This window comes from Periplaneta americana, chromosome 16, assembly GCF_040183065.1.
Source record: "Periplaneta americana isolate PAMFEO1 chromosome 16, P.americana_PAMFEO1_priV1, whole genome shotgun sequence".
Lineage (NCBI taxonomy): Eukaryota > Metazoa > Arthropoda > Insecta > Blattodea > Blattidae > Periplaneta > Periplaneta americana.
Window position 1 is genome coordinate 77,422,896 of NC_091132.1, and position 27,365 is coordinate 77,450,260.

Consider the following 27,365-nt stretch of genomic DNA (forward strand, 5'->3'; position numbering starts at 1 on the left):
GTGCAGCGGGACGTCCTACGCCAGGACTGGGCACCAAGAGCGAATTCTATTCTCCCAAGGGGAGTCATATGACTTCTCTTCAAGCCCTTTCTCCCTGCCGAACACCGCGCAGCGTTGATGTTATAACGGATGAATATTAAGCGTCCCCATTTAGAGTTTGGATTTGCTCCCAGCCCTGTCCTACACCATACTAAGATCTGACCGCACTGAATACCGTTCTACAACTAACCAATATCCCTCGAAGTGAACATATTCTTACAATGAGCTCATCGATACCACTGCTCATTATTCTGAACAGAATCAGGTCTAAACACAAGCACTGTATTCGGCGTTTGTGTAATTTGTCTCCTCCGTCATTTTTTACTGACGTGTTTCTTCAGTTGTCTGTAGGATAAAAGAAATGAAGTAATCATGCAGAAATCTATTTCGAGATGTTAATACACCGTGTCCCGCTTAGAGGGATCGAGAAATAAGTGATAATTTCAAGTGTAAATAATATGGTTTATTAACATACCTTTTTACAGAACTTGATGTAAAAACTCTCAGAGTTTCGGAGAATGCTCTATTTAACTCGATGTGTGTGCGCCTTGAGTTGCTCTGCAGACATCTAAACGGTATTCAACCTCCCGCCAAGTGTTCTGTAGCATTTGTGGAGTCATTAGCGCAGCTGCATTTGTGATGCGTTGCCTCAGTTTCTCCAAAGTGTTAGCTCTGCCTCTTTGGTACACAGCATCCTTCACAAAGCCCCAGAAAAAAAGTCCAAAGGAGTCAGATCGGGTGATCTGGGTGGTCAGGCAAGGGATCTTCGTCTTCCGACGCACCTATCGGAGAATTTTTCATTCAAGAACTCACGCACCCATTGATGATAATTGGATGGGGCCCCATTCTGCTGAAAAACCGATCCTGGGGAAAGTTGGTCAAAAACAAAGTTCCGCAACATGTCCAGATACACATTTCCTATGACTGTAGCCTCTACGAGTAAGAATGGTCCAATGACTCGCGTAACAGCTTTTTCTTCTGCAAGACATAGCACACACTGAACTTTCTGTTGTGGTGTCCACATCGTGTGTACCATAGCGTGTTCTCCTACAATATGGCGCTAGGCTTGTTTTAGTGCTCTAGCATCAAACAAACGAAAGTTACGCATAAACAAAAGAAAGTTACGCATGCAGCTGTTTTCAAACTTTGTTGCATGAACTTTCTCTGTCTTGTCAGATGTAAATCACAACGATATCTTCATCTGATTTTAAGTGGTGAGCATTTATTACTCGATCCCTCTAAGCGGGACACTGTGTAAAAAAAAAAGAACTAGTAAAATAGTAATTAAAATGATTGCTGTTTCCTCATGAATAAAGATTGGCTTGAGTATGAGATAAATGTCATTAGTTAGTTGGTTTCTTTAACTCAGAGGTCTCCAAAAAGCGTATCACCTTTCGTGCTCTCGATGCTGCCCGCCGAACACAGTGTGCTGTAAGGCTAGAGAAGGGGAAGAGACTCATACATTAACAGATGGGAGCGATCAGTAGGGGATCGCGGCAACGGTGTGCTTATGTTTACAAATTTAATAATAGCATCAAAATAATAAGAAATATCATAAGTTTGATATTATTTTGACATACTATGAAGCTGGATCCCCGTCTGTTGATATTGACACAAGCCATTGCAAGTTCAACCTCTTCTGTTCTATGGTGCCTTTCAATGCCTGGAAAAGATCTTCTCCAGTTGTATTTTGTAATTACATCTAGAAGACATTCAAACACAGTAAAATGTTCATTAACTCCTCGGATGAAAATGGATAGGTGAGATTTGTCATTTCTATCTGTGCTTTCGTCCAATGCAAGTGAGTAAGCTACAAACTGGTTAATTGTGGTTTCGACTTCAGATTCAATTACATTTACAATCTTTAAATTCCTTCTCTGAACTGTAATTGGAAAAAATTTAATTTTCTTAAACTTTGACTTTGTTCTGGACACAGTACTTTAGTAACGTCCTATATGCACGATTTTACTAATGGTGCTTCTGTAAAGGGCTTAATTGATTTTCCAATATTCCAAGCTAGAAAATAGCTAGCAAGAAGCTTTTATTGTTTAAGACTGAGGACACGTGTGTGATGTGTGTTTGTATTTTCTTATTTTATATTTATCAAAATATTTGTAGGCCTACGCACTTCACCTAAAATTATACGAAAAACTATATGTTTGTCATGCGGAACTGAGTGTAATATACTGATTATTATGTATAACCAAAAGTTATACAGATAGCCCCAAAATAAATTCTTTTCACATGTCCAACATGCCTGTAATTGTATGATATTCTTTGTGAAGAGTCGAGTGGTGTCGTCGCATGTTGAATTTTAACACACCGTTAAAAATTTTCGAACAAATTAAGCATTTCACATTCTCCCCACTAACACAAAAATCTGTCTCTTCCTATTCATCCTTGAATATACTACGTCCATGATTAGAAGACATTGTGAAACGGTGAAACACTCCTACCAACACAATGATAATCGCAGTCCGCCACTGCTCTTCGTTTGCGCATAAACACTGAGTACAGTACAAGTGGAGATGGGTGAGGCGGAGCGCTCTTTACTGGCTTCGGTTCCGTTCAGGGGCTTACTCGCGAGTACGCTTTTGGAGACGTCTGCTTTAACTATAGAAATCATAAGAGATGTTACGGAATCTTCTGAGGTTAAGAAGATATAATTACGTTTTCTGTACATTGAAACAACTGCCTACAGATGTGCAGTAAGTGATCTACAGAAAGATCCAGTAGGCCTATACAAAAATTAATTACAATTGAAAGGTACAGGTAAAGAACGAACTTTATCCACTTTAGAAAATTGTTCAAGAGAGCAATTTAAAGTCTTTATCTACGATGTTCTTTCCTTGTATGCCAAATCTAAAATCTGTTATGACACTTAGATCTTAGACCATTGGTCGTCAGCACTCGCTGAAATGAGTAAAGAGTAAGCGGAGCCGTCCCGTATGTCCCGTCGTGCAGCAGGAAGAGGTAGAGAGCATACCCTCTAGTAGCTATGAGTGCATCATAGTGCAGTGTGTTCTCCGCGGGTAAGAGAGGCTAGCCCCAGGGTGCTCTGTGCTGATGACCGCTGCCTTAGACTGTTCGAAATTATCACAGCGTTTCATTCATGGAATCCTACTCCATAAAACATGCATATTTCATTTGTGAAAAAAAATGGACCAAGCTCGTTCTTTCCTTGTGCCATTAAATCAGTGGCGTAACTTACACCTCTACGGACCCGCGTTGCGGGGCGGGGGAGGGGAGATCCGAAAACGTCCAGTGGCTACTGACGCATATTTGGAAATGAGTTCGAATTACTATTCAAGGCCTGCATTATGTATTTTTGTAACGAATAGCCACTCTTTTTGCTCTCTGGCATATGGAAATCTTTGGTAATGACCACCATCACTGGACCCCGAGGATGCGCATACGATGATCCAACTGGAAGTACCTAGCATCATACACCCCCGTCGATTGCCTCAGTAGACTCACCCGCAACCATACTGCAGTGATGCCAACGTTGAAAATATGACAGAGTGATTTTTATGGATGGAGACATTGTTTCTCATGGCGTATTTTCATATCATCAGGTTGCCAGCCGTAGTCGCAGCATATAAACAGTAAACGCACATTGAAGTAAAGAAGTTTTGCATAGCAACACGTCTGCTTGTTACTAGATTTAATTTATAATTTTTCTCGTGTTTTGTGACAATGAAACCTTTTAAAAGTAATTATAGAACATTTAAGTGACGCAGAAAAACGCAAAAGGAAAAGAGAACTTGAAAAATCTGTTTCGAAATTGACTGAAATAGACTCAGTATTTCGACCAAGCAGTCAAACACAGACTATCTGTGGTGGAACGAATCCCAGTGTTCCAGTACCATGACTCAAGAAAGACTTAGTGCTCTCAAGACCCAAGACTTGATCTACATGATTTGATTGAGTAATTTGCTTTTCAAAAGGCCAGAAAAAATCGCTTGTTGAACTAAACTTCACATTAAATTTATCTTAGGTATTATTGTGTAATTATAGCCTTAGTAAAATAGTAGTTATATCGTTTAAATTTTGTTCAGTTCTGTTCAATTAATTTTTTTAATTTATATTTTTCTATGCTAAATTATTTTATTCAAATTAGATGTAAAATTAAAATTATGACAATATGAAAAAAATGGCAGTAAGAAATGGGACCCAGATATTATCGCCGCGGCCTGTTACTTAACATGCCGGCATCATACAATAACGTGCGGTGTGCTTTAAAAAATAATTTTGAAGACCGATTGTTGCTCTGTAGGTTTTACTCTAAGCGTCACGTTGCCACGTCTACTTCCTCGAAAAGAATAAGCACTAGTTTGTTATATTGTTAAATGGCTATTATTATTATTATTATTATTATTATTATTATTATTATTATTATTATTATTATTATTATTATTATTATTTCATATGCGAGTACATTGACATTCTTAACTCTTAATTATAACTCTTTAATAATTTATTTTTAATCACATGCCTTAATGTTCGCTCTCAAGACAAGACATTGCAACCTCGGTTTTAGTTCACGTGGATTAGACAAGTAGGTGTCATTTTATAATGGAAGCAGTTTATTGGTTGCAACATTGAAACTGAGGCGAGTGATTGGAGCGGCGACACAAGAAATTGAAAACAATAATACAATTAAATTTCAAAGACCTGCCGAATGTTACGCACGAGACCGCACAAAGACCTGCAGAATGTTATGCATGAGATCGCGGCGATATTATCATTTTTGCTGGAGGGCTCAGCTATAAGTTACGTCATTGCCTTAAATTGTTTGTTAGAATCAGAACTTGCATTGCTGAGTATTAATGATTCCAAATAATTAAAATAGTTTGTAACAACAAGAGGTTACAAAAGATTCCAAATTAAGGAAGTAATAAAAATATAAAATGAATTAAGTATTAGAATGCAAATAATGGTTAATTATTTTTATGAAGTTCTTGTGAACAGGTACACTGATTAATATCTTTGAGTAGAGCAATGGGCAAGTAATATTCTAGTAAAAATGAAAACAAGAACTTGGCATTGTGGCTCTTGCTCTAGTCATGAAGAAATCCGTGGCGCAACAGCCCGAGGCATACAATAGGTGCCATATTTATAGGATTGAGCTTTGTACTATTATTATAAATATCAAAAAGGAGCTGAAACAAAAATATAGTTAATTCATTTAGACAAGAATCCGCAGTGGTATGGATGGTAAATTATTATTATTATTATTATTATTATTATTAACATTATTATTATTATTATTAACATTATTATTATTATTATTATTATTACAAGTTACAACTTAATTTACATATACAAGTGTATTATTATTATAAAAAATACATTGTTATAGAGCTCAAAGACACAATTCGACGGGCCAGTCCAAAAGGGAAACAACTCAGAATTCAAAGTTTTGAGAAACCTGCATTTTAAAGTTTCATGGTGCTGTGAAAAATCCAACGATCACTGAAATTACTCCAAATTGTGTTAAAGAAGTTCTCTATTTACTATAAGATTCAAATTGGAGTATGAAAGTTGGTTTTTCACAGCAACTTGAAGGTGTAAAATGCAGTTTCCTCAAAATTTCAAATTTTGAGTGTTTTCCCTGAACTGCCTCGTCGAATTATGCAAGAACTGAAATATAGATAAATGAACAATTTTAATGAATTATAACGTATAACTAATCTAACTTAACAACAAAACTTTATAAAAGCAAAAAGACAAAATAATAGTACCTCCCAAATGAGCATAGCTCTTGCTCGTAGGTACGGCAGGAAAAAAGTCTTAAAACAGACGTGTAATGTCAAAAAAAGAAGTGAAACATCTACTGCTTAAGACTTAAAAAGATGTTAGAAACAAATTTATGTTGGTTTTCAGATTGGTCTGAAAAATATATTTTATTTTTCTCTTAAAATAATTAATACTGGCATTACTAAGGTGATGCAATTTCTGTATGACTTTGTTGTAATGTCTTAGGTCTAAATTTGCACTGTTATCAACAAAGCTCGGAACTTGGGGACTTGTGTGTCGTGTGCATGAGTAAGGTTACAGGTACAACTTATACAAAGCTCACGCTGTAAGCGCTCAAGGACAGACGTATGTACTAAGAAAGTGGTCACATCTACGCACGAGGAAACTGTGTCATGTTGAAGCCAATGACAATCAGAGAATTACAAATAAACGGTCTGTTAGAGGAATTAGAAAATACGTGTTATTCGAATGGGTATTATAGAAGCTTGAAAATACATTTTTTAAATTTTAGGTACAGAATTTCGTGGAGAAATTCGTAGGAGATACATTATTTTCTACGGATGGAGAGTTTATATTTTGTAAGTTGTGCTACACACAAACTAAAGGCTGGAAACGGCATTCATTGAAATACATTGTAGTCCCTTAAATTGGTGGAAAATTTGTCCATAGCCATGGATCAAGTCGTAGAGGGATCTGCCCTAGTAGTGACACACAAATTGAAAACTATTTTCGAGAAAAATTTAGGATATACTTATCGTTCTCAGATAAGAGTTCAGCTAGCAACTGCTGAAAATCGAACAAAACAGTGACAGTTAAAACATTTTAAGTTTGCTCCCGTCATTTCATGTGACGTGGAAATAAGTTTTTCTCGTTTCAAATCATGTTTAACTCACTGACGAAGTAGTTATGGGTTCGAAAATCTTCGAATGTAAGTAGTCATACACTGTAATATAATGTACAGAGTAGAACAGTAAATTTGATATATTGCTGATGTTTATTTTTATTATATATATGCTATAAAATTACGTGTTTCAACCTACCACAATACTATCAATATGTTGCTTCAGCCAGAAACCACTTTTATAGCAGACCTGACAGTACCTCCGTACTGGAAGCGGGAGTTTGTTGACATTGAAGTCCGTCGCTTAGCCACGTGCAAAGACACAAGTCCCCAAGTTCCGAGCTTTGGTTATCAAATATTTTCAAACTGACTATAGCTATTATATAGTCCATGTCAGTCTGTTGCCACGTGTTTTTATCTAAAATACTCTCATGACGTCATCTGTTTCCCCTCATTCATTATTCCCCTCCGGCGCAGCTCAGTGCTCATGACTATTTGATAGAACTTTTTATACTTGTAAATGTCATATGCCCAACAAATTCCCCACTTCAGCACGTAAAACGTGTCACTTGGTTCAACTTTCTGAACTGATCCCAATACGTAATTTCAATTTCTATTTCTTTCTCGCCTGTATCTACAGATCGGAATTTGTCTTATGTTAAATCCGTATCCAATATTTTATCTACAGTAATATCACTAGAAGTTTTCATTTATCTAGAGAAAAGTCGGCCTCGGTAGCATACTTGGTATAGCGCTGGCCTTCAATGCTCGAGGTTGCGGTTTCGATCCCTGTCCACGTTGATGGAATTTAAGTGTGTTTAAATGCGACAGGTTCATGTCAGTAGATTTACTGGCATGTAAAAGAATTCCTGCGGGACAAAATTCCGGCACACCGGCGACGCTGATATAATCTCTGCCGTTGCGAGCGTCGTTAAATAAACCATATTTTTTTCTAGAGAAAATAAAACCTCGAGTGGGATTTAATTGACTATTACACGATTAGAAGAAAGTATGTAAAGAATAGAAGAAATAAAATACTATAATACAATGAAATATTAATTGACTTATGAAAATACTAAATTGTCTTCAAATGTATTATTATTATACTATCTCTTCATTACAACTATTCCTCTAGATGGTAATAGTTGTGTTATGATGAGCTGTTTCAGAGCCTTCTTCAGTTACAAGCCTGAGCGTGGGTAAGTCCGGCAACGCTGAATGGAGGCAGGAGATTCTAAAGTGATGATGTAATTGTACTTGCTCATTGCTTTCGTTGTACGTAACGTGCATTTTTTCAATATTACTTTATGCACAAAGGTAAGATCAAGATTCAGAGTAGTGATGTAAATTGTTACAGATTCGAAAATCAATCAATTAGCTATACTTCAGAATACGGCGTAAGTAGGCTACTTACATACAAAAACTGCCACTTAAAATAATTACAAAAAAGCATGTTTTTATTGATAGTACAAAGGTAAATAAGTAAATAAATGAGTGAGTGAGTGAGTGAGTGAGATATCCCTTGCACCGAAGATAATAAAGTCAATAATGCAATAAAGACGTAAGTCCTCCAGTTTTTCTTCAGTAAGTACACAACGTGGTGTTTTGCTGCTTTTATTCAATATTGACCCAGTTTCTCTAAATGTTTAACGAGGTTGCGGTTAGTCTTGACGTGTGGAACCGTAACATTAGAAAATTTTCTTGCAAATCATCTTTTGACCTTTCCGCAATCACTCCTGTCCGATAAGTCTCTAGCATGAAAATCCTTTGCTTTAATGTAAATTTTAAATTTGTCAATGATATTTATTTATAAAAAGACGTGCAGCAAAGTGAACGGGTACGGCTAGTATTATAATTAAGTATGAGGATGTAAGTAGAGTTAGGCCAAGTATAAAGATTATTAAAAATGAAGAAACCTTAAACATAATACGTAATAAAACACATCATTATCTATTAAGTATGTGCCAATTAGCGTAATCTCAGTGAAATTTAAATACTGTAAATACGAGGTGAAAAGAAACATGTTTAGAAACTAATTTATTACAAAATAAATAATATTAATAAAGAAACCTTGAGAAACAACAAAGTAAGTGCATTCATCTACAAATGATAGGTAGTTTTGACGTATAGCAGGCATTCCGAATCTTCAATAAAACTGCAACATTTATGGGATCACAAAACAACTGTTTACAATGAACTTGAAAATCAACGGCGTAACTTTATTGATATAGCAGGCGAGACCAAACAATGTGGCTAGAATTCTGATACACCACAAACTACAAGTAAGACTATAAACATGTAGTTTATACAATATTTAATAGTTAGAAAAATCACTTTGTCATTAATAACCGTAAAAATTGCCAAAGACTGCAGACATATTTTCATTTATTGTCTTGTTTTTATTGCCAATACGCACTTAGTTTATAATACATCAACAATGAACGTTTGGTACGACCGCGAACATAATTCCATCGACACATACTTATATTGTAACATTAATTTACATTGAAAATCGGCATTAGCAAAAACACATGTTCTGTATCGCAGGCCTCCGCTTGACAGTTAATTGCGTGTTGCCGACGTATGACTCCGGCTTGTAACTGAAGACTCTAGCTGTTCTCTTGTTACCAGTTGTGCCAACTATACAATCTTCATTGAACTCTATGGACGATTACTAGTTAAGAAAACTTTGTTGATTCACAGTTGCATTAGTTTCGTTTTTATCAAAACAATTGCATTCCACTTCAATTATCAGTATATATTAAACAATCTCCGATACGTGAACACTAGAGATGAACAACGATCGAGAAAACGAGACTAATAGCGCCCGCAAAGCCGAAAATCCGCACGACAATGTTGTATTACGTCGCGTCCTTGACGTAAAGACAGTTGTGAGTCTTCCGAGACTCGACATTGATCATCTCCCGAAATCAGCAGTTGTTTATACCTGACTGAACTTTTATCTACTTTGGCAACTGTTATATATGTATGAACAATTAAAAAGCCTATTTGAAACATCATCACTACCTTTCAGTGTATAATAATCCGTTCCCCCCCCCCCCCCCGTCTTTATTTAATTACTACGCCCTTATTAAAAGGCTACGAATTTTCTTTTCATATGTTTAAGATCAAATGTGCAATCTCAAGTAAAAAGATATTAATGTGATGTTTTATGTTTCTTAGAAATGCAAATTTATTTGAGAATTGTTTCTTTTTAATTATATAACCATAGATAATATCATATAATAGAACCAGAACATTTCGATAACTAAGATACTGTTCTGTTTTGTCTTTTTGTCTCGTTTAAACATTTATGTTATTTATTTCAATGATGTATGTTATTCAAAGTTACGAAATCTTTCCACGCCGACTAAATGCTATTTCGAGAATGATGAGCCAGACTCGAAGCGCAGCGAGAATGACGAGCCGAGACTCGAAAGACAAATGCAGTGAACACAGCGAGCGAGAGCGGCAGTTAGTTTTGTTCATCTCTAGTGACCATCCATAACTCATACAGTAGAAGCTATAACAGAATATAAAAAAATAAACAAGACAAATGATAGAAAAGCTTTAATTAAGGATGATGGAATAAATATGAATCATTTTAAAAGGTACAATTATTGAAAATAAAATGTTGGCAAACAAGGGAACAAATGCTAGAAAGGTGATAAAAAACAAATGCTAGGGAGATGATACAAATTGTAGGATAAGCAGCCATGATTGGTTGAAACTGTCATTCCGTACCGTTTTATTGGTAAAAAGTAGTATGACGTAGTAAAAGTGTAATAGTCGATTTAATACTAAAAGAACACCATTTTTTTTCAGTGACAAGGAGTTATATTCCCGACAGTCCACTTAATATAATAAAGGACATGTTGATAACTATATGTGAAGTAGGAAGGATTAAACTTCTGTGTCTTCACAATTGCATAGCTTACACTACGGCTGGCTAAGTTATTTTTAATTTGATGAAGAACACAGTGATGAAAATAATAAACATAACGCGACCCTAATTGTCAATTCAGAAAAAAATATGAGAGTTATATTATCAAGTTTTGACTATGACTATTACATTTTTACTACGTCATACTACTTTTGACCAATAAAACGGTACGAAAGGACGTGTTTCAATCATCATGACTGTTTATCGCTACAATTTTATCACTTTCCTAGCATTTGTTTATTTTATCACTTTCCTAGCATTTCTTTGTTTTATCATTTCCCTAGCATTTGTTTCTTTGCCAAGTTTTCAAGATGCAAATTATTTACGGTACTATAAAACATGCTTTGCGATCGTCATTTGTTTCCCGCTTCAAATACTTGGGGTGTACTATAAGCAGTAACATGACCTGCTGCCAGGAAGTCAAAATGAGAATAGCAATGGCAAAAGAAGCTTTTAATAGAATAAGGAGCTTCTTCTGGGAACCTCTGGAAAAAGGAACTAAGGAGGAGACTAGTGAGGTGCTTTTTGTGCAGTGCGGCATTGTATGGGGCAGAAACATGGACATTAGGACGAAGTGAAGATAAGCGAATAGAAGCATTTGAAATGTGGATATTGAGAAGAATGGAGCGTGTGAAATAGGCAGACAAAATAAGAAACGAAACTGTGGGAAAGAGTTGGTGAAGAAAGAATGATGCTGAAACTGATCAGGAAGAGGAAATGGAATTGGTTGAGTCACTAGTTGAGAAGAAACTGCCTCCTGAAGGATGAACTGAAAGGAATGGTGAATGGGAGAAGAGTTCAAGGCAGAAGAAGATATCCGATGATAGACGACGACATTAAGATATATGGATCATATGCGGAGACCAAGAAAAAAGGTAGAAAATATGGAACATTGAAGAATGTTGGGTTTGCAATGAAAGACCTGCCCGTGGGCAGAACACTGTAAATGAATGAATATAACTCCATAGCGACGAGCTTTCTATCCCTAGCCTCGTGGTACTTGCGTGTTTTCTTAAACAGTGATCTTGTGCCATGCTGAACTCATGATCATGCGGTCTGTCTACTTCTCAATGTTATGTCCTTATAAGAATGAGGCCGGATCGGTCAATGGTGGCGAATATTTAAAAATGAATTATTGTAGTTGTCATCATCGTTTTGATTGATGCGTTTGAATTTTCAACATTAAGAGGTAAATAAAAGCATATACATTTTAGTAATTCCACGAAACAACGACAATCTAGACTGATTTCAATTGTACTCAAACGTAAGCTATTTGTCACGTCCTCTTTCTGAAATGATTTGTTATTGGACGTTATTACGATTTCAGCGATAACAATGAAGCATAATGTCACGGGGTCAGGACGCAGTAATGGAGACCGCGTAGGTCTATGATAAGTCATACCGCTACGCCAATTAACCGGTAATCGCATCCCGCTTGAAGAAATGATGCCTACAATCAAGAGTAATCAACATTCATTTATGTCTATTTTTCAAAGTTCGCTCAATTATGTGATGTAGTGCAGAACGTGCCAGCTGAAGTATTCATCTTCACAACTTCTTATCTTCACCTTGATGGGTTCTCATTGCCTATATCAGACGTCTCAATAGTGCCTCCTCGGAGCACTTCCTCCTCTCTCTATTTTTTTATGTAAAAGTGGAACAAGATGCGGGAGCAGTTCGTGTATCTCCGGATGACATCATTGACCGCGACGTTTGAATAAACATCTGCAACCGCAACGATGTTGTGTCCATCTCCGAGGAAAGGATGTCCTTATTACCGCAAATGTATGAACAAATAAAAGCTTTTATAGGAAAAGTGAAATTGTGGGAGTCGCAAGTTTCAGTGGGTAACTCTTACCACTTCATTAATCTAAAATTGTTACCTAATTTGAATCAAGACCAGTGCTAACAAATATAATGAAGTACTGAAGGACTTGAGAAAAGAATTTGAGACCAGATTTAAGATTGTTTGTGAATTCTAAGATGTTTTGGTTATTTTTAGCTATTGAAAACATCACGAACTATATTATTTAACTATTATTGTAATTAATATATTAATACTGACGTATCATAAAAATACGTAGTTTAACAACCAACAAGTTTAATTGTAATTTTGTTATTATTTAATTGAATTTTATTTCATTAAATATAGTGCAAACTTAAAAAAAGAGAGATACCAAGAAATGAAGTATTGTTGTTGTTTAGTCAATTGTCCGAAGACAGGTCTGAACCTCACAAGTGATACCAACAAGGCACCACTTAAAGACAACTAGGCCAGGAGATAATGGGGTAAGGTGACCAGTTCCTTGTGCTTAAATAATTACGTAATATGTATGGTTCTTTATGCTTCGGATGTCTTATTTTTACTCATTGATATATCATTAGAAAATAAATTTATTATTATTATTATTATTATTATTATTATTATTATTATTATTATTATTGCAAACTACTTAAGAAATTGTATCCCTTCCGAAAATAACCGTCTATTGTGACAGTACAACTCAAAAGTGCAGCTTTGTGGAATTTCTCCCGCGACAGTTACAACTTAGCTCGCTCATGCTTCTAATATGAATCAGTGATCGGTTATCTTCGGGTATTGCGCTTATCTCTTCTGCTGACTACGCTATCTACATTCGTTCTCTGTAATAACTTTCATGCGTTGGCCTTGAGACGCCTGGCCAATATTATTGTATAAATACCTTCTTCTTAGAGCAGACTGTTTCCTAGGTGTGTCTGACTGATACAGAATGAGTCAGGAGGAAAGATACAGCTCGATTCAGCGTTATTGGGCCTTGCCAGTGGCCTTGCCCTTGGTTGTTTGGCTAGCGAGCGAGCTGTGTGTCGCGTCATAAGAAAGAAATTTAATCACAAACGTGCAATGGAGGAGAAGAGGGAAGAGGAAGAATGAATACAATATCTTGCTCTTAGCTGAGAGACACTCAGGTCAAGAACATATGTCATCATGACATTGTTTAGTCAACAGACATAATGGTTAGTGACGGGACATGTGGAAGAATATTGTGTTTTAAGACGGAATGTACCGCGACATGATAAGAAGGAAGCTTATGTTATAAGACTGTTTGGCCTGACCTATGTGACCCAGTCAGCCAGTAGTGATGAGTAATTCGCTCTTAGTCTATTTACTTTTTACAAGGGCCAAACTTCCTGTTTGAGTGGTGATAATATTGGTGATTCTGAACAAAAAGTTTATATGAACATATGTCCTGTTCTTAACGGTTCCGGAGAAAACTAATAGAAACAATGATGAACATGAAAAGTGCAGATGATAGTAAATTGAAACGTTGTTACCTTATGTTCTGTTTACTTGTCTACTTTTCTTTACAGAACATGTTCAAAAAGTCCACCATCAACTTCAATGCACTTTGCAGCTCTTGTAGACAGCTGCTGTGTTGCTGATCTGAGCTGATTCGGTCATTCCTTTACTTGAGCACAAGCATGTAAAATGCAAGCGAGAAGTTTCCACTTTGCGCGTGTAGACTTCTCTCTTAAGCAAACTCCACGCACAGTAATTCAATGTAGTAATGTAGGGTGACATCGGTGGCCAAGAAATAACTCCACCGCGACCGATCCAATGCCAAGGATACGTTTCATTGATCCTACTACAACCTAATGTACTTTTGGTTGTGTCCGCATATGAGTGCTGATGAAGGACATGAGATTGACGCCCGTGATTTTCAAACAGCTGTATGTCAGATTCTGTTAAGAACAGGGCATATGTTTATAGAAACTTTTTTGTTCAGAATTATGAAGTTACGGCTTGGCTGTTGCGAATGCTAAAACTAAATTATAAACTGTATTTTAATTTCCAATTGTGACGCAGTTTTAGTCATTACTGCGTAACATTTACATTGAAAAAGAATGTAACGTGACACACTTTATATGCCTGCTTCATATGTCAGTATTTTATCTCTTTTCACAAATTTGCCTTTATCTTCAAACTACACTTATGACGATCAAAATGCTCCATGCACATGCAGTTTTTACCAAATTCAATGAAACTATTCGTACGTGTACAGACATATATTACCTGAGATCTAACGTTGAGGAATGTTAAGTATCTTGAAAATTAGGAGCTAAAAATGATAATGTTAATAAAAAATATGAATAAATAAATGTCACGTTTTCAAAAATTTATTGTGCATAAACTAGCCTAGATATCAAGAATTTCTGAACGCTAAAATATTTCCCGTGCAAATATGAACTTAATCTACATAAATTAATGTGCATAAAAATTTTGATTGTATCCCTAATTTTCATAATAAAATTAACTTCGAAACTAGGCCGATTGAGCTGAAAATTTGCACACACCTTATTCTGAATACGTCTAAGAAATATTAAAAAAATTAAATAAATCGGATGAAGAATGGGTAGAACAGAGAAAAATTCTCTCCGGCACCGGGACTCGAACTCGGGTTTTCAGCTCTACGTGCTGACGCTTTATCCACTAAGCTACACCGGATTTCAGTTCTGATGCCGAATCGAATCCCCTCAGTTTAAATTCTACCTCTCAGTTTTCCCCTTTGTGGCCTACCCTCATGTACTGTGTCACAGAATATGTGACAGTGGCACAATGTCCAACGCACTATGTACAGATGTGCACTTATTACAAGTGAATAAGTGACCGGGATCCGACCAGATGAGCGCCGTCCTGAATCACTAAGTGATTACTTATTAAGTACTTCGGTACATTATAATAGTATAAAGAAATCGGATTAAAATTGAAAAAAAATTCAAAAGTCAGTCCTAGTGTACCTTAAGTCAACATAGGAAAAAAATTGTCAACGGAGAAATAATCATACTTGGGCGACATTGGCGTCACTGTCAAGAATTCCATGTAGTCTTGAAGCTTAAAATTAGAAACGGCATAACAAGATACAGCGGTGGATATGGATTTTTTTAGTTATTAGTCCAATGCAGTATTTTTGTCGAAAAACATTGTAAAGGGAAACACGAAAACTAAAATATACGAGAGCCAACGACCAAGACCAGACTGCAGGCACGTTTGCCGGCTGATCTGGAGCTGCACTCAGGCGTGGGTTCAATTTTTGCTTGTGCAAATTACTTGGCTGAGTTTTTTCCAAGGTTTCCCCCCATTATAAGCGAATGTCAAGTAATCACATGGTGAATCTTCTGCTTCATCTCGTCAAGTATAATTTCGCTATCACCACTTCTATCAATGCTTAAGAACCTTGTAGTTGATGTAGCGTCATTAAATAATCTACTAGAAAAAATAAATATGCGAATGTATATTTCTAAAAGTCATCATCATCAACCACATGGTTTAAGCCTTGTTTGGATAGTTCCGGTCTCATGAAGTATATGAATTTTAAAATTGTTGAAGCCATCTTTTCCTGGGTCTACCTATGTTTCGTTTACCAGTTGGTCTGTAGTCGAATATTAATTTAGGAATACGGTCTTGAGTCATTCTTTCAACGTGTTGCTTCCATTTATTCCTATATTCTGTGAGTGTTTCAATTAAATTGAATATATTCAGTTCTAGTCTGATGTCTTCATTGCGTTTCTTGTCTAAGAGAGCATAACCTGCTATACTCCTCAAAAATCTCATTTCTGTCACCTCGATTCTTTTTTCTTAGGATTTAGTAAGAGTCCAGAATTCAGAGCCGTATAGTAACATAGGGACTGCCATAACTTTATAAAATTTTTTAATCTTGTTTCTTTTCTAGTGTATTTTAAAGTTATTTTTATTACCCCACAGAAATAACTAAATTTGTTTATTTTATTTGTAAAATCTTCTTTTCTTGCATATGAGATATTGCAGCCCAGATAATTAAAAGTATTAATTTCTTCTATTAGTCTTCCATCCAACACGATTTTGGCTCTAATTGTTTCTAATCCTCTAAAGGCTAACACTTTTGTTTTAGTAGCCGATATAGTTAAGCTATTTTCTTTGCTAATTTTGTTTAATTTAAATATTGCCATTTGTAGGTCATCTTCGGAAGCACAAATTAAAACCTGATCATCGGCAAAAAGTATCGTATCCAAGTTTATGTTTTTTTTTATTTTAAAATGTACTTTCAAATCCATCTGCTATCATTTCTGAAAGTATTTCTAATAAACTTGTAGATAAATTTATGGACTAAGTTATTGTTTAGTAATAGAATGTCACCCGGGAATGAAATGCGGACTGTGGAAAGAACGCTCGGTTTGATGCCTGGGAGCCACGTGTAGACCCGGTGGTTGCCATGGGAACAGCTGGTGCGTTTCTTGCGGTTTCATAGAGAACAACTTGATGCAGACTCCAATGCGGGTCGATGGATGAGAGTAAACACATGCTGTGAAATTTATAGGTCCTAGAGGTTATGTCAATGACCGCAGTTGCTAGAACTTAATTAAAAAAAAAAAATACTAGCAAGATTTGTTCTGATCTTGTCATAGAAAATAATACATTTTACCATAAGGACGTCATGTGATTCATTTATTACAATTTTTTTCTCCGTTATTTACAAAAAGTCGAAAATCATACAGGCCTATAAATAAAATAAACTTTTAATGCGTTAACTGTTGATTTAAGACCTTCAATATATCAATTTTCGGAGCTACTTACCTGTTCCGTCTCCCATCCCTCAAGAAAAACTCCTAATGAATTCAGCAGAAGAGTAACTTATTTATTTTCTGGCCTTTCCCGATCTTGGACGATAATAACTCCGAAAAATTGAATGTTACTGTTAATAAAAAACTCCAAAATCTCGCAAAACGTAAATTGTTTCGTTAGAAATAGTAGACCTTACATATAGCTTCCAAAGAAAAGTTAAATAAATTATATCCAGACTTGGGTACGAGCATAATAATATTGGACACAATTGGTCTACTGAGTGCGTTATCATTAATAATGAAACTTCTCCTTCCATGGACACGAGGTTGCTTACGCTTCAACCATGTAGTGAGGGTGTTTCTGAACTCTGCACAGCGGTCAGATGTAAACAAGAGCAGGTTTCAGACATACAGAGTATACTTCTTGTATTCCCATTGTTCTTATATTCCCATTATTCCCTTGCACTCTTCTTGTTTCTCATTGTTGTCCTTGTATCGCATTGTTCTCCTTGTATTTCCATTGTTGTCCTTGTATTCCCATCGTTCTCATTGTTTTTTCTCGTTCTCCTTATATTCCCCTCGTTCTCCTTGTATTTCTATTGTTCTCCACGTATTCCCCTCGTTCTCCTCGTATTCCCCTCATTCTCCTCCTACTCCTATCGTTTCCTATTCCCCTTGTTCTCCTTGTATTCCCCTCGTTCTCCTTGTATTCCCTTGTTCTCCTTGTATTCCCCTTGTTCTCCTTGTATTTCCCTTGTTCGCCTTGTATCCCCTTGTTCTCCTTGTATTCCCCTCGTTCTCCTTGTATTACCCTTGTTCTCCTTGTATCCCGTCTTTTTCTCGTATTCCCCTTGTTCTCCTTGTATTCTCCTTGTTCTCCTTGTGTTCCCCTTGTTCTCCTCTATTTCCCTTGTTCTCCTTGTATTCCCCTTCTTCTCCTTGTATTCTCCTTGTATCCTTTTGTTTTCCTCGTATTTCCCTTATTCTCCTTGTATCTCCTTGTTTTCCTCGTATTTCCCTTATTCTCCTTGAATCCCCTTGTTTTACTCGTATTCCCCTTGTTCTCCTTGTATCCTCTTGTTTTCGTCGTATTTTCCTTATTCTCCTTGTGTTTCCCTTGTTCTCCTCGTATTTCCCTTATTCTCCTCGTATTTCCCTTATTCTCCATGTATTTCCTTGTTTTCCTTGTATTTCTGTAATTTTCATTGCGTTCCCCTTGTTTTCCCTGTATTTCTGTTGATGTTCTTGTATTCCCCTTGTTCTCCTTGAATTCTCTCTGTTCTCTCTGTATTTCTTTCTTCCGCGCGCTGTTTGTCAACTCATTCTACTTTAAGATATGCTGCATAGTAAAGCTATAACGTCCATTGACAAGTGATCGGACCCACGCGTAGTTCTACGTAAAGATATGCGGCATAGTAAAACTATGCACCTGTCGATTTTTGGTTGTTTTTTGTTGTTTGCAACATGTGCAGATGTAGAGACATCCAACGTTTCGGTGCTACGTTCGGCTCCAGCATTACAAAAGGCAGAGGATAGAGGGAACATATTTATTGGACCCGTTACCATAAGCCATAAGGCATAAGCTATTCTCCAGGACTGGACAACATTTTCGTATGAAGAATATTACCTTGAGATAATTTCTTAAAATAAGTGTTTGTCTTATTGAGTACCTATTTAGAAATTCCATATCAGCTTCTTATGTGTTTACCTTACCTTGTGAAAAGTAATTTTCATAACACGCAATAAGTTGTATTGTCATGTTCGTGTCTACGTATACATAGTTAATATATCGTCAGTAAATACAGTATGTAAGGCAACATGGAGTTGTGGGAACTGCGCGAAGTCGATTAGTGGGATTATTTATTCAAACCCGAACTGTTCGGCTTCTCCTTGCTGCTACCGGTCCCCCCCCCCTTCCCGATGTTTAAAATCTCATTTGGAGCGGGCGGAGGTTCCTTTGAAATGCACAAAGCATTGCTTATGACAAATTACAATTCGTCATTGCCTTCTGCAAATGTAACCACCAAGTTCTTTGTTTCCCCGACAGATAGCTTCCTTTGTGCGTTGAAGTGTAATAAATGTAATGGAATTATTTTTTGTGGGTAGCCGCTCCGCGTTCCGGTCTCATAAAGGGAATGAAGGACGGGTTCGTAATACAGGAATTTGTTTCACTTTGTCGTTGTATCGTGTATCAAAAAATGTCATGTTGCTCCGAGAAGTGGATTTCGAGATTTTGAAGTCTGTGCAAAAAAAAGGGGGGGGGGGAATTGTGTTCACTATGTCCTCGTCTGGTACAGAAGACTCTTTGTGATACGACCTCTTAACTTTGGTGGAATTGATCTCATTTCGTATTTAGTATTTTTAAATCATCACTAATAAACTCATTTTTTGTACTCCAGCATTATAAACTGTTTTTTTATCGCTAGTGAAAATCGTTCATATTAATATACCAGTGCCGTCAAAATTACGATGCCAACAAAAACGTCATGAATTCCATTATGACGGCATAACTTGTGCCATAAAGTTATTATTATGAAATGATTGCCGCCACGATGATCTAGTGGATAGAGGGCTGGACTTATAATCCTGTGGACCCGGATTCGATCCCGGTGTACCCCCGATTTATAAGTTGTGTTGGGCAAGCCCGTGGTCCAATTAACAAGGGGTTTTCTCCGGGAGCTCCGGTTCCCTTGTGGCATCCCAGCAAATCTTCACAATCATCTCATCTCAGCGCGTGTGTAGCGTAGACCAGCCTTCTATGGCGCATCCTGGGCGACTCTGTCGGTAAATTCGTCTACATAACTGGTTTCATATATGTGAATGACGTAAGTCATGTACCCGTCATTAGTAAAACAGAATAGCCCTATACAGAGTGTTTTTCGGGGTGGTGTTAGAAACTTTCAGGGATGATGGGGAAGGGCACATGTATCAATTTGAGATAAGGAACCCTGGTTCGGAAATGACTGAGTCGAAAGTTATAAGCAAAAATAGTTGTGTGGAAATGGAATTGTAATTTGGCACCAAGTGTCCTCCTTCCCTTAACCTTTGGAACAGTCGTGGAAAGATGGTATGGGCCGGATGTCTCCTACGTGGGTACTTTGTCCAATACAATCTGCGAGCTTGTCTGCTGTTCCCATTGGCTCATCCGTATTCGAAAATCAGATCTGCTTATTCCTCTCTCGTGTACTCCTCCATTTCAATAGGACTGATCGACTGGACACTGAAACTTGTACACATACACTGCTGTCTAGGACCGACCATGTCCGTTACACATTACGCTATCTGCATTGCTTTAGTGTAGTTTCCTGTCCCCACCCCTCAGACAGCGTACTGAATGGAATACTGTAGGTAGACAACGTAAACAACGTCAGATGAATACAGTATGTGTAAGATGTGCAGATAAATACACGTAAATAAGGTGTACAGAGGAATAAAATTATTTCATTTCCACGCAACTATTTTTGCTTATAACTTTCGACTCAGTCATTTCCGGACCAGGGTTCCTTGCTCAAATTGATACATGTGCCCTTCGCCATCATCCCTGAAAGTTTGTAACACTAGCCCGGAAACACCCTGTATATTATGAAACGATATGTTGTCATAGCAACCCCTTTCTTCATAGATATCAAACTACCTATAATTACAAATTTGATATCTGTGATGTTGAACAGCAACGTCGTATGTCAAAATATTCAATTTCGCAGGAGAGCAAAAGAAAAAAAATTAGTATCTTGATAACGAACAAATATCTGACATAATAGTTAAATATCTTCTTGTAAAGTTTGTATCCACGGCTGGGCATAAGATGTGTTTTCAGAAGACTCGGAAAGACGTTCTCTTATAAGGATAAAGTGAAATCTCATTTCGTTCATTTTTTTGTTTTTGTTTTTACGTACCAGGTTGCTGTTCACACCTTATCTCTGTATTTGTTTTATAATGTTGTGGTGCAAAAAATAACATATGAAACTTATTTACACATGACTTTTAGAGAACCCGGAGGTAGGGATGTGAGGTTATACGAAAATAACCGGTTATTTTAAAATATATTTAACCTGAAGGAAGTTAACAGATCAAAAATAACCACTTAACCGGTTATTTTTTTTTATATATTTTAAAGTCAGCAAACTACTCAAGAAAACAAAACGGAAGGTTATTTGCAATAGAAATCAAAGAAAAATGTGCCGTTTGAAATGCTCCAATAATGGCAGATATATATTATAAGTCAATCAGAGAAAGTCAGCGATTAAGATAGGCATATAGCCTACTATTGACATTGATTCGATTTAATTTTGCCATCTATGGATGTTTGAAGTAAGTAAAGCAGTAACCCCTACCCCATCTAGGAATGGTCCACGAGACAATTTGTGCACAAGGTTGATTATATACAGTACAAAATAATAAAAGAAACTATGTTCGATTGATATTAAATTATAGATAAACTTAAAATACATTTGATTCGGCGTATATTTAAAAAAAATAACCAGTCGTTCGGTTATTGGAAATTAACCGGTTATCAGGTTAAACCGGTAAGCAAGAATAACCGGTAATTAACTGGTTAACAGTATGAAATTAACCGGTTATCATTACGCATTTCCTGATGGCATGCGGGCTTATGTGAGGGCGGCAATGAACCTCCGGGTAGGAATGGGCAAAAAAAAAACTGGTTATTTCCCTGTCACAAAGTATTAGGGGCTGCAAAACAATAAACACTTTTAAATACAGCTTAAAAGATAACCTTCTTAGCATTTCACTCCAATCATACTGACTTAAACTATCACTGTCTACATTGTTATTCATTCCTTTAGACATGCATCCTGATGGTGCTGTATTTTCAAAATTGTCTCATAATAATCTCTTCCACAAACAAATCCACAAACGATTAGGGAAAATATGGGAATTTTACTTAAAGCAAGTAAAGCGATCGGTTTGGAAGTAAATCCCGAAAAGACAAAGTATATGATTATGTCTCGTGACCAGAATATTGTACGAAATGGAAATATAAAAATTGGAGATTTATCCTTCGAAGGGGTGGAAAAATTCAAATATCTTGGAGCAACAGTAACAAATATAAATGACACTCGGGAGGAAATTAAACGCAGAATAAATATGGGAAATGCGTGTTATTATTCGGTTGAGAAGCTTTTATCATCTAGTCTGCTGTCAAAAAATCTGAAAGTTAGAATTTATAAAACAGTTATATTACCGGTTCTTCTGTTTGGTTGTGAAACTTGGACTCTCACTCTGAGAGAGGAACATAGGTTAAGGGTGTTTGAGAATAAGGTGCTTAGGAAAATATTTGGTGCCAAGCGGGATGAAGTTACAGGAGAATGGAGAAAGTTACACAACGCAGAACTGCACGCATTGTATTCTTCACCTGGCATAATTAGAAACATAAAATCCAGACGTTTGAGATGGGCAGGGCATGTAGCACGTATGGGCGAATCCAGAAATGCATATAGAGTGTTAGTTGGGAGACCGGAGGGAAAAAGACCTTTGGGGAGGCCGAGACGTAGATGGGAGGACAATATTAAAATAGATTTGAGGGAGGTGGGATATGATGATAGAGACTGGATTAATCTTGCACAGGATAGGGACCGATGGCGGGCTTATGTGAGGGCAGCAATGAACCTTCGGGTTCCTTAAAAGCCATTTGTAAGTAAGTAATAATCTCTTTCTATTATCTAACATTATTTTAAATATATTAACATTCTATGTATTTTAGCTTAATTCTGCTACATGGTTTGTATTTCATTGTTTAATTAATAGTTCATAGTATTTTGTTGTTTAATTCGTAAATAACTCTTGTATACATGTAGCTCTTATCTAAATCAAATTGTTGAATTCTTTGTAAGTTGATAGATATGTAAGTATACTTTTTGCTGGTTGAGGGGAAGAGAAGGGCTTACGGCCTTAACTCTGCCAGCTAAAATAAATAATAATAATAATAATAATAATAATAATAATAATAATAATAATAATAATAATTATTATTATTATTATTATTATGTTATTTTGATAACCAGCGAGTGATTAGACAAGTAGATGTCATTTAATAATGGAAGCAGCTTATTGGTTGCAATTTTGAAATTGAGGTATCGTCAAATAACGGGCTTAAAATAATAATAATAATAATAATAATAATAATAATAATAATAATAATAACAATATTAGGGGACTGAGGTCTCACATCAGACACTCTCACTTGTCAGGCCGACATGAATTGAGGTGTTGGAATGGACCAGTGTGTTGGAGGGGACGCAGAGCTCGTACAGGGGGAATCAAGCTGCATGAATTATGTATTGATATTTGACCATCAGTTGTGAGGTTTGGGGTTGGCTACCCAACACAGTGGTGCAGCCTGCCCCTGACACATTGGTCAGCGCATTTACGGGAGAGATATACCGTACAGCAACTGTGTGTATGTTACCCTGCTATATTGTGGTTACTACAATATTTACTTTCTGCTCCCTCCACTCTAACGCTTCATATATTTGCTTCTTTCTCATTTTTGTACTTCAATGTTTTTTCCTTACCTCACTTTTCTTCCTTCTTCCCACTATCCTTACTTTCTTCTTTTTCTTTATCTCTAAATTAAATTAAATTAAATTAAATTGTGGTTTATTTAACGACGCTTGCAATCGCAGAGGTTATATGAGCGTCGCCAGTGTGCCGGAAATTTGTACCGCATGAGTTCTTTTACATGCTAGTAAATCTACTGACATGAGACATTTGAGATGGGCAGGGCATGTAGCACGTATGGACGAATCCAGAAATGCATGGGCCTATGTTATATTTCCGTGCGGGAATTCTGCGTTATCATTCTCCACCCATCCTTCATCATGTAATATTTATGTTTATGTTCGGTAGGAATGTTGCTCCAGTTTTATTTCACAACTTCACAGTATAATTTGCATTTTTTGTAACATAATTGAATGGCTGCCTAGAATAACGCTGTAAGTCCGTTTTTAGCCAAACTGAGTTTTCGGCTGAAAAATGTTGTATCGCACATCTTGCATCATGTGCTGTCATCGTCTTGCTGATATTCACACTACTTCGAGAGCTGTAGTATTTTGATTGTGTTGCTGAGCTGAATAGCGTTGTAACGCAAATAAAATGGTTGACAATCATACGTGTAACGTGACACATAGTCTCATAAAAAACGTAAATAGAAAGAGAAAACGTAAGATTAATATCATGCTATGGAAATACAATGTATGTAAGACACTAAAGGATCAGGGGAAAGAATGTACTTCGAAGAAAGGTGACATTAAACCAGGTGTGAAACGACCTGAACTGGCGAGTAGAATATTGTTGTAAGTCAATGTAGGCCTATAGAGTGCTAAAGGAGAATAGTTAAAGGTAATAACGGCATGATTACTCTGAATTCAATTCTGCCATGGCCTAATAACAGAATAAAGAAAAAAAGTATTCTTGTCTGTGTAATATCGATATTACATGCCTAAACATATCATCTAAGTTGTGTAATGTTTTTAAAGTTCTTATGATATAAATTTGTATTATTATTATTATTATTATTATTATTATTATTATTATTATTATTATTATTTACTGTACTCAAATGTGACAACCATAAAGAATTTACCAGGAAATATGGACAGTATTAAAGTTTCTTTGATTTACAACGTTGTTCTTCTGGATTGACATACAACGTTTTTCTACTGTAAATGTTCAAAAAGTTGTGTTATTTGGAAGATGAAGACAATACATATATTCACATGGTGTGAATTCTTACTGAAGTATTAATACAGACCTAACACTGTCATATTTTATAATATTTAACAATGTTAGTATAGAATAATATTACATTATGCAATGAGCCTATAATGGTAGTAATTAAGACGCGAGTATGTTTATGAAACGAGCGCAAGCGAGTATCATAATTTTCATACGAGAGTCGTAATTACCATTATAGGCAAGTTTCATACGACTTTTTATGCTCGACCATATTTCTAACTTGAAATTATTCATAAGTATTCACGTTATTCTTATCTGACTGGGGAGCGGAACTGACCTTGTGCAATATCTCGTAAATTGTGAGATGTGCGCAGACGCGAAAGTATTGATTTTTTCCGAGAAAGAAATGTCATTGACCTTGATATAATCTAGAGAGTAATAGTACATTATGCAACGAGCCTATAATGATAGTAATTAAGACGCGAGGATGTTTATGAAACGAGCGCAAGCGAGTTTCATAATTTTCATAGAGCTCTTATTTACCATTATAGGCAAGTTTCATACGACTTTTTATGCTCGACCATATTTCTGATTTGATATTATTCATAAGTATTCATCTTATTCTTATGTGACTGGGGAGCGAACTGACCTTGTGCAATCTCGTAAATTGTGAGATGTGCGCAGTCGCGAAAGTATTGATTTTTTCCGTGCAACGAATGTCGACGACCTTGATATATCAACTAGAGAGTAAGATAAACGTTAAACTTGATATAACCTTGAAATTGAATTCGACATTGAAAAACGAGTTGACAATTTGAATTTATTTGAATATTATTTACAATTAACGCTAATTATTATAGTAAAAGAACATAACCTTCTGCGACAGTATTGGATTTCCAGCCTGCGTGACGTTTTACTAGTTGTCTTTCGATTGCATATCCGAGAATAATCGAAAACCTGAACTTTAATTAATAGGTGTACTTTAATGACATGCATTAAAGGACTGCTACCAGGTGTATAATTACTACATTTCGGCATGGTGGAGCATAAAATAAACATTAATCTTGATATAACTTTGAAATTGATTTAGACATTGAAAAACGAGATAACAAATTGAATTTATTTGCATATTATTTACAATTAACGCTAATTATTATAGTAACAGAACATAACCTTCTGCGACAGTATTGGATTTCCAGCCTCCGTGACGTTTCGCTAGTTGTCTTTCGATTGCATATCCGAGAATAATCGATACTTGCGCATTCATATTGCTACAATGGTGTTTTCTGATTGGTGGAACACCTGAACTTTAATGAATAGGTGTACTTTAATGAGGTCCATTAAAGGGCTGCTACCAGGTGTATAATTACTACATTTCGGCATGGTCTAGCATAAACATATTTTTAATTTCCTGAAAACTGCAAAAACTGACTTACAACGTTGTTCTAGGCAGCCATTCAATTAGTTGTATAAACGTGGAGATGTGTTGCTGCCTGCATCTAATTGTTACTGTGATTTACAGGGGTGAGCAGTTCCAGTCCGTACGAGCACTTCAGTGGCGGAGCGTACGACCACGGCGTACACCACGAACACTTCCACGTGGTGGAGGATCACGGGTAAGCGCATAAAGGGATTCACTCAACGCGGAATGTGTAGCTCTTCAGTCAGCTATTGTTATTTCGTTAATTTCTCTTCTTTCCCACTTCTCAAGAAAAGTTTTTCGAATTAACAATTTCGCGACGAAGTACTTATCTGCATACACTATTTTGGAAACCCGAACTTATGCACCACCTTATCCCTCCATCCATCCACCCACCCACCCACCCACCCACCCACCCACCCACCCACCCACCCATCCACCCCACCCGTTCATCTGTATATTTCTGTGCCTGTCTGCCTCTGTTTGTACTTACTTACAAATAACTTTTAGAGAACTCGGAGGTTCATTGCCGCCCTCACATAAGCCCGCCATCAGTCTATCCTGAGCAAGATTAATACAGTCCCTAGCGCTATATCCTAACTCCCTCAATATCCCTTTTATCTCTGTGAAATATCATAAATACTGATTAGGGAAACGTAAGAGGTACCCTATTATCAGTTTTAAGAATATTATTAGAAAAGGAAGATCGTGCATGGGCAGTAATTTTACACTTAGTAAGCAAATAATTGAGAAAAGAAGAGGGGTTATAGATTTAAGGGGTTAGGTACAGCTTACAGTAGTAATTTTTTTTCCTCCATTACTGTATCTTGTAATAATGAAAATATGAATATATTTTTTTTCAAAATTCAAAATGGTGGCAGTTAACTGTGCAATGATGAAGCGTTTCCCTCATAACTCATAAACTTTATAACTTTTTCATGTTGTCTCTCTTTTATTTTATTACTGAAACTCATGTTTACAATATCATGCATTCCTTAATAAATAACATTTTTTTTTATTTTGTGTTAGAATAAAATAATGATACTTGATCATTTTTAAATGAATTTATTTTTTATCAGACAACCTATCAG

General features: G+C 36.3%; 1 protein-coding gene across 1 annotated transcript in view; it reads left to right on the forward strand.

Annotated features, from left to right (window-relative positions):
* LOC138716501 (uncharacterized) overlaps positions 1 to 27,365 on the forward strand; it is an 81,899-nt gene that overhangs the window by 21,168 nt on the left and 33,366 nt on the right. The window contains exon 3 of the mRNA XM_069849643.1: positions 26,377 to 26,470. Within this exon, the coding sequence (XP_069705744.1) occupies positions 26,377 to 26,470 (94 nt within the window). The remainder of the gene's footprint in view (positions 1 to 26,376; positions 26,471 to 27,365) is intronic.